Source organism: Lepisma saccharinum, chromosome 10, assembly GCF_977018435.1.
Source record: "Lepisma saccharinum chromosome 10, izLepSacc3.1, whole genome shotgun sequence".
NCBI classification, from domain to species: Eukaryota; Metazoa; Arthropoda; class Insecta; order Zygentoma; family Lepismatidae; genus Lepisma; species Lepisma saccharinum.
This window is the reverse complement of record NC_139238.1, coordinates 12092966-12102328: the sequence shown is the minus strand read 5'-3', so window position 1 is coordinate 12102328 and position 9363 is coordinate 12092966. Positions and strand designations below refer to the sequence as shown.

Here is a 9363-nt window from a genome sequence, read left to right as displayed (position 1 = left end):
AAGAACAGAAAATAAATAAATAACTAATGAGGATATGCAACTGTAAACTAAATTGCAATATTGTAAAGTCATATATATATATATATGTGTGTGTGTGTGTGTGTGTGTCTTAAAATTTGCATTAAATTGTGGTTATTTTCCATTGAAATTCCCTTTTCCCTTTTTGGCTAAAAATTCGGTAATAATTTCCCTGCAAAAGGGAAATTTCCCTTCATGTGGCAACACTGCGAGACAGTCGATTGCAGGTAGAAGCGCTGGTACAGCATAGAAGCAAATGGAAGGTGAAGTGCCGGTGTATTTTTTTTTCTTTTTACATGGCGCTCAATGAATCAGTATAATAAAAACTAATTTCATTACAGATTTACTTCGGTGCGACCGTGCGAATAGGTAGAAGCCGCCATGAAGTAATGGAAAATGCCAATGAAACAGTGAAGAATGAATATATTTACTTTTCTAAAAAAAAATCATCTGAAAACTCAAGAATCCATCCATTTGGACAATGTGAACGGTGTCTTCAATTGGCCGCAAATTTGCATTTAGCAATGTGCCAGAAGAGAAATTTTCGTAATATTATATTTTTTAGTTTTGAGTCCACTTTTATGCACTGATTGGCTAATTGGGACTGGATCTACGGTTTCAAGTGGCATCCGAACCACAATGTGCCTCCACAAGGGATTGCAATGGCATGATACACGAATAACAGCTTGCAGTGTTACATACTATCAGTGCATGTATCATCGTGCCTGAAGGCACATTTAGGCGATGTGGGGACAGGGCCCCACACATTCTCGATATCAGCCATTTTGAGGCTGGGTGAGCCCCAGAGTCGCTTTATGTGGGGACAAAGCCGGAAAATTCCTACCTTAGATCACCCATCCCGGGATTCGAATCCGGGTGCATTTGACTGAACTTCCTTTATGTATACAATCAACTAATCTCTATTTTCAAGTTTAGCAAATATTTTGATTGTACTGAAAGCTGATACTTGTCATTCGAAACCTTATTAAAAATTAGACAATTTATTTTTTAAAACTCAAAATATGTACAAACAATTTTAAAACATACCAAAGTATCTTTAAATGTAGAAAAATTGAGAAGCAGTAATATATATATTTATATAAAAGATTTGTGAACACTTAAATTGCTTTTATTTACATATATGTAATGAAAATATTAAAATAAATTAAGTAACCAAAATGTAGTCACGTTGTGTGTGTCTAATTACACAATATTTTTCATTACAATTACACCCTTCTGTCCTTAAAATAGGTAGTGACTTTAGGGGTACCCTGCATATGCGTGCATATGTATATGCATGTACCTTCGTGTTCTCCATTTCGAGATCGATGCAGCCGGATTTCCCATATTCCACGATTTGCACAAAAGATCGAGCGTATTGTTTCATCACCTGCCAGAAAAGTTCCCACGTTATCAATGCGATACATGGCCAAGGACATAAGTGTGAAATGGACTCGTCAGAAGCGGGCATTGTGCTAGTGTGAGCATGCGAATTCAATTGTCCTCCTTGCTCGTGACATATTCTATATAAATTCGCCCCAATTTAAGAAGTTTCTCAGAGCGAGGAGTGGGTCAATTTTGGAAAAAGGTCAGAGAGATAGAAGCCAAAAATGTTCTTCCTCGTTCTCTCCTGTCTTTCTACGTTTCTGCCAATGGCTCTTTCTGAAGGAACAGAGGGAATTGTAAGTACAATTATGTAATGTGTCCATTAACGTTGGACAACAATGCCAAAAGTTGTAGTTCAGCCCCGTAGCTAGATATTTTGGCGCCACCCCCGCCTTCCCCACCCCATAAAAATCTTTCGATATTTTCTGCTTCTCATGGTTTGTGATAATTACATCCTACAAATTTTGAAATGGGGGAAACGACGAAAAATCATTAAAATTAACATAGGTTACATTTAAAAAGTCGTAGTTTGCATTTGTGATTTTCAAAAAGTTTAACAGGTTTAATTAAGAATCTGTCAGTTAAGCCCAGGTGTCTGAAAAACATCTTTTAAAACGTGCTATAAAATAATTAATACAGTGTGTAGTATGTGCTGAGTACAAAAATTTGTAATTTAAAATAATTGAATCGGTGAGACCAAGAAGGGAAAGATTGCACTCGACCTTACTTTCGGGAAATCATAAAAAACCTCATAGCAACCAAAACTAAGAGCAGGATGAAGAAACTTACAATTACAAACTTATTCATCGTAACCATGGTAACAATATTCCATAAGTGATTTGTTTTTAAAACCTTTATTTTACCTCTGATATGTATTCAAAGTATTCAGCCCATTTTGTTCAAAAACTGGACGGTTCAATTCAACTCTGCTTGAAAAAATAACATCGGTATAAACTATGTATTATCCATTACTCTAAGTAAAATTTAAAAGTACTGCACATTATTTTAAGTAAAATTTACAAAGTATTTATAAAACCCACTGATATCTCAAATAAAATAATTAGAATTTAACTTTTCTAGCTTTCAATGAAGCAAAATCGTCAATTATTCTATCAAAATTGACCAGTTTTGCCCAAAACTCAGATTTTGTATTTGGTACAGAGTCTGAAGAAGACCTTGCTAGAAGGTTGAAACGTAACGTTTAGAGTTTATGTTTTAAAATAAAATAAATTCTGCCTTGGTCAGCATATTGAGTTTTTTGTTATCATGGAAACAAGGCTTAATTTAATGGTGTTACCAATTTTGCAATATCTTTGTCAATTGACAACATTGAGAATTAGATTCTTTTGGAAAGGAATCACAGAGAAAAACATTTAAGGGCAGTTGAGAATGTCAGTAAGCAAACATTAATATAAATATATCTATATACAGTGTAAGTCCGTAACTTCGTATCAACATCATACATGGAAAAGGATTTATGATAGGATGAAAGGATTTCTGACGTGGTCGAATAGGGAATGGCATGTTAAAGAGTTGAATGGTGACATCAATTTTCACGTGGTGATCCCCAAAATATAGTGTGTAGGTGTCAACTCATCACTTGAAAATCTTAACAGCTTGTATGATTTCCTTTTCTCCTTGCCTCTGCCAAGTGAAAATTTCCCACTCGCATATTCTGATTGTGTTATCTTTAATAAAAAAAGCTTTGAAGAGGACCTGGTTGCAGCTCTCCTAGCGTACCCTTTGCAATGGGCCTGTTGAAGTTTTTGTAAGCAGAGATATAATGGAGTAACGAACATTTTTGGGTACAGATATGCAGGATAGAGTGCCAGCAGAAAGTTTGGAGTTGGTTTGAAGACAACTTTATGTTCAGAAAGGTTAATTGCAACTGGATACGAACCACTGTACTAGGGTGTAACGAAAAAACACTTCTGTCGAATTTCAGAAACGGGTTGTGTTTTTTATTCACTCCCTTACAACACAGAAAATCTCTGTTCCAATACATACTCCTTCAGTCTTCACATTCCATTTGAAATGTTCAGGGGCAATCGGTTATGCACCACGCACAACATAACACTTGTGACGTTTTTCTGCCCTTGCACAAAGAGTCTGATGGTGTGGGTGCGGTCGAACACTTGCAAGATGTAAATATGGAGTGTATCTAGCTATCGATAGTTTCAAACATCAAAATACCTTCATTTCTTCAAAGAAATTTGTTGAGAATAACTTACATCAAACTCGACAAGATCACTTTAAACCCGCTTATTCGCTGTTGGCTGTTCATTCGTTCTCCCTGTAAATAATAATTGGTAATGTTATCTTAGAAATCACTAGAAAACATTCCTGAACTTACCGACCTATAAATTCTTTAATATTGACTGGCCACTTTTGAAAAATTATTAATTTTAAAATAATAAAGAAAGACACCTTATGTAGGCCTGTAAGTCCAGGAAGTGAACTAGCATTTTCTAAGTAGAGTTACCGATTATTTACAGTCTACAAGCTACAGTCCAGCAGAATTAACTTGAGAGAAATGGCCGCTATGTGAGTGATGCAACAGCGCTGGAATTGGCTAGAGCGGGGGACTTCCTGCTGTAACGGGCCAATGGAAACTCTACAAACTCTTGTAGAGTTTCCATTGGCCCGTTACAGCGGTAAGTCCCCCTCTCTAACCAACTCCAGCGCAGTTGCATCACTCACATAGCGGCCATTTCTCTCAAGTTAATTCTGCTGGACTGTAGTTTAAAAGAATCTTGTAGATTTTGACGTGTTATTATCAACGAACTTCAGATTCCCCTGAAAATCTGAAATAAATTTCTTCTGCCTGACATTGCATGTACCTACTTACTTTCTTTCTTTCTATATTGGTCATTTTAGTAACTTTTCTGCCATTTGGTAATCGTAACGATGAGAATGAATGTTGAACTCATCAAATGAATTATGGGACAAACAATTATACATCTATAGGCTCAGGGTTCGAACCTGGGGCCTCTAGCTTCGAGACTGACTAGTCTTAGTCCAAAAGGAAAAGACATACCTTGGAGTCTGCACGAGTCGTGAAGTAGTCCATACAAAAAATTTAGATTTTCTTATTAAAGTCAGCTGATATTTTATAAACCATCCCTTACACCGCCTGTTTGTTTTGAGAGTTTCTCTTTTAAATCTAAGAAACAGAACTGAGATACCTTGTTGCATTATTTATTTATTTAGATTTGAAGTTGTAAAGATAATTTGTGAACACCCTGTATTTTTCCATGTAGTGTGAATCCCGACAGCGTAATTTTTCAGTTAGAATCGCATACAGGTCAAATTAAATGTGTCCTCCACCGGGATTTGAACCTAGCTACTCTTGTGTGTGCGTGGAGCAAGTTGTGAGGACGCATTGTTTATTTTAAATTTCTCTGGTTCTTTGTTTGCTTCCAGTGCGGAGATTACAAGATATGGTTCAGCGAGTTTAGGAACTGCGATGACGTCGACGAGCAGCGTCTCAGCATCAATGGACTCAAGTACGTGTTGGATGAGTGTGACCTCAGCATCGAAGGCTGCATCGACATTGTTAAGCGGTTCGGAGACGATGAAATCGAAGTGAGTACACGACAGTCTTATATTTGTTTGCAAAAGTCAAATTCTGCACAATCTCCTGCAGAAGGTCTTTATTTTTCCTTTCTCTCTCTCTCTCTCTTTCGTTGTCTTCTTCCGCCTCTCTCTCTCTCTCTCTCTCTCTCTCTCTTTCATTATCTTCTTCCGCCTCTCTCTCTCTCTCTCTCTCTCTCTCTCTCTCTCTCTCTCTCTCTTTCATTGTCTTCTTCCGCCTCTCTCTTTCTCTCTCTCTCTTTCATTGTCTTCTTCCGTCTCTCTCTCCCTCTTTCTATCATTGTCTTCTTCCGCTTCTCTCTCTCTCTCTCTCTCTTTTTCATTGTCTTCTTCCGCTTCTCTCTCTCTCTCTTTCATTGTCTTCTTCCGCTTCTCTCTCTCTCTCTCTCTCTCTCTTTCATTGTCTTCTTCCGCTTCTCTCTCTCTCTCTCTCTCTCTCTCTCTCTCTCTTTCATTGTCTTCTTCCGATTCTCTCTCTCTCTCTCTCTTTCATTGTCTTCTTCCGCCTCTCTCTCTCTCTCTCTCTCTCTCTCTTTCATTGTCTTCTTCCGCCTCTCTCTCTCTTTCATTGTCTTCTTCCGTCTCTCTCTCTCTCTCTCTCTTTCATTGTCTTCTTCCGTCTCTCTCTCTCTCTCTCTCTCTTTCATTGTCTTCTTCCGTCTCTCCCTCTCTCTCTCTCTTTCATTGTCTTCTTCCCCCCTCTCTCTCTCTCTCCTCTGTCTCTGTAACCGATTGTTCTGCCCTCGGAAACGAATGAGGATAAAAGGAACTCCCCTCCAATAAAAATAGACAGGTAGTCTTGTAGCAGTTATGGGGGGTCTCCCTTATCGCACAACATTAGAGCAACCTTGCGTTCTGACGTCAGACGAGGAATGCCTACGTTGTTGGATTACATTCAAAATTTGTTATTTATGCTAAGAGTACTAAACCTAGCTAACCTAGCCTAACAACTTAGGCATTTCGCCTAATAGTAAAAGCATTCCCTGATGACGTCAGAATGCAAGCTTGCTCTAGTGTTGTGCGATAAGGGAGACCTCACTTATTGCGTCTCGCCCTTTCGATGGGATGTCCGCGTGCGCGTTGCTGGCAAAAGGCGAAAAATGTACCACGGAACGGTCCTTATTAGCATTGGGCACTGTAAGATTAGAAGTAACCGCGCTGAACTACACAAAGCTAGTTAAAACCGTGAGTATTTATTTCAAACATGCTATTCTTTTGTTTTCTCTTAACTTGTGTTCACTTAAATGCAAGGTTGAATTCTGAAACTTCGCCAAGACAATGAAGGCTTGCTCTGTAAATTCCTGTATCAGGTGAAGGAGACTTACTAAGGGCCTCACGATTGTTCAGCATTAATTAGAAGTTTGGTAATAAAAATTTGTAAAACATAATTTTCATTTTTACTGTCGCGGTGGTTTAATCGGTAGGGGGGGTCTGACTGCCACGCGGGAGACCCGGGGTCGGCCTTGTCCCCACATAAAGCAGCTCTGGGGCTCACCAAGCCTCAAATCAATGGGTACCTGAGGGAGGTAAGCCGGAGCGTGGTGCTAATCACATCACCTCCAAAATGACCGAGATCGAGAATGTATGGTGCCCTACCTCCACATCCCCTAAATGTGCTCTCATGGCACGGTGCCATATGCACGGGGAACTTTATCATACTTTATATAGTATGTATTTCTATTTCTGTGTCACTATTGTCAATCGTATCCTCACTATACTCGTAGATATTATTCTTCGATGCGATATAAACATCTGTTTCTATTTCCCACTACAGGTAGACTACTGCATTTACGAGAAGTTTGTAACGAACAATACAGTGCTGAATGGGAAGTTAAAAGATGGCTGTAAGCAGGCAGAGAAACACAAGAACACTGACAATGAAGAGGCTTCGTTCTTTCTTGATGCCCTGCAAGCACGGAACTTTTCCTGCCCGCAGGAACCTGTAAGTATATCCATGTAAAGATTGAATCACACGAAGCTGGATTTCCTACTGGAATGCCCTTGGCGCTGGATTAGTTGCTACACTGGTTTTGGCGACTAGAGCTTCATCTAATTGCAAATTGCTTTTCTGCTAGTCCAACTACGATTTATTATGCTATCCATACGTTATAAACTGTGTAAAAATTTTACAGAATTTAAGGAACAGAGGAAAGATAATTCATTTAAACTGGGTTAAAGCACATGTTCAAAATTTGGGAAACGAAATGGCAGTTTTGCATACAAACCAAGCTAGGGAAATTCAACATGTCCTAGAGCTGAAAACAAGGTACACAGAGCTTTTAGCGAGGGTGAAGAAAAAGTTGAAGGGAAACTGAAAGGATGGTGGAAAGTGTATTTCATAATGCGGGCAGTTTATATCAGAGGATAGCTAATATCAATAGAAACAGGCCCTCGTTTACAAAAGTAAAAGGTACAAGGAATGTGATAGTATTGCTAAATCGTATTAGATCAGGACATCAACTACTAAAAATCATTTACAAAAGATTCGGATTGTACAAAACCCAAACTGTATATGTGACAATAAGGCCATATTATATTGAGTGTAATAGATACATACAAGAAAGGGAAACATTCTACAAAACACTTATAAACTGTGCAATCCCTCTTCCACAGTGTTTGGAATCTTTGATTTGTGAACCTTACAGTTGGCTATATATTATCATTTTCTTAGAAAATGTGGCATAGCAGTTTAGTAGGAGTAATTTCTATCAATAGTGTTTTCTAATAATAATAATGTATACAAAGTTAAAAGAAAATATTTAAGTTTATGTACAGTACATAAATATGGGAAAAACTGCCAAAGCAGTAATCCCAAATATAAGTAAATAAATAAATAAATCTGCTAGATGCTGCGGTAACAACCAATCAGAACGAGCGTTTGGTTATGTGAAGATAGTGATTTCCTAGTGTTAATTGTCTATTATTTTTTGTTCGCTGTTCGATAAGAAAAGGAATAGAAGTTAGGTGCATTCGTGTATATTAATGTGTAGCAATTCATCCATAGCAATTACACGACAGATTGGTTAGCCGATAATAAAAATCTTGCTCGTTTTCAGTGTATTAAATGTCCTGTAGTTTAAGCATGCAATGTGTTCTACTACTTTCATCTTACCAAGAATAAAGTAACTAGAAACGGGTTACATTTCAAAGAGAGCAACGTAAACTATCTCAGTTACTTCAAAAAGTAACTTTGCAAACATTGGTATCTGTTATAATTTTCTTAATTATTTTGTTCTCGTTTGCAGATTAAGAAGTGCGCCCCGCCTGATATGGTCTACAGTGTGTCTAAATTTCAAGAATACTTCCCAGTCACTCTTGGTAAGAAATATACTATAAAGGCTGTAGTTTGGGAGGATATTGACAAGATAGCCTGTTATGCAATTGACTGCATGCTCACTTTGAAATAAGAAGATGCTTCTAGGTGAAGGAAGAAAGATCATCTTCACATGATTGTGTTTTGCATATGTACTGTATGTACCGAAAATAAAATTTTAAAACCGCATTGTTTTCTGATTTTTACTTGTAAAGATACCCGGACTTATACACAGTGCTCCAAGTGGAAAATCCTAAGTGGGAGGCGGGGATTTCTTGGGGATGTTGTGTGAATCAACATGTAGAAAAGACAGTAGATGAGGGTGGGGTGCCTGTGAAAATTATCCTGGCTGAGGGGATACTTCATGAAAGTATTTAAGCCCTTTCACTAAATCAAAATCTGACGGCAGGGCAACAAGGTCACACTTACAATGGACATTTCCGGATTCAGTATCTCATTTTTATTAGTTCGTTGCACTTTTTGACACTCTGCACTTGCGCGTTAAGTTGATTACACGTGGTGCCACACCGACTCGTCCACTTCGTTGATTTGGAATCAAGTAGTGTATTTGGTGTCTGATAATACAGGGTGTCCGAATTGAAACGCCCTAATTTCAAACACTTATATTAAACATAATATACAGGCAAGAACAGTGTGGTAAGTCGTATATGGTAGCTTAGCTGTGGAAATTTGAAATAGGTAATGAATAGTAAGGATTCGTTTATCTTGTATCGCTCCAGCGGGTGAAAAGTGAAAATGACAACCAATGCTGAAAAAGCGGAAACTGTGTGGTTAGTACGCAGAATTGGTATCCATTATTGCAGTTGAACGACGGTTTCGTGCAGAGTATCAGAGAGAATCAAGGCGTGGAAAGCAGCGTTTCTAGAGACAGGATTTGTCGCTAAGAGGCATGGTGGTGGCCAATCACGAACATCAGAGAAAAACGTTCAGCCCATTGCAGATGCATTTGCACGAAGTCCCAAGAAATCCGTTCGTACAGCGTCACGTGAGATTGCTCTCCCAAATTTTGTGTACGAACGGATTGCTTGCAA

The 9363-nt window shown here is 38.3% G+C and overlaps 1 protein-coding gene across 1 annotated transcript; it reads left to right on the top strand.

Annotated features, from left to right (window-relative positions):
• Positions 1-1505: 1505 nt before the first annotated feature.
• LOC145994203 (uncharacterized) lies at positions 1506-8486 on the top strand. The gene is made up of 4 exons (XM_083130299.1): positions 1506-1700; positions 4828-4989; positions 6773-6940; positions 8244-8486. The coding sequence occupies exons 1-4, from the start codon at positions 1629-1631 to the stop codon at positions 8403-8405; spliced, it is 564 nt and encodes a 187-aa protein (XP_082986425.1). The 5' UTR covers positions 1506-1628; the 3' UTR covers positions 8406-8486.
• The last annotated feature ends 877 nt before the right edge of the window (positions 8487-9363 follow it).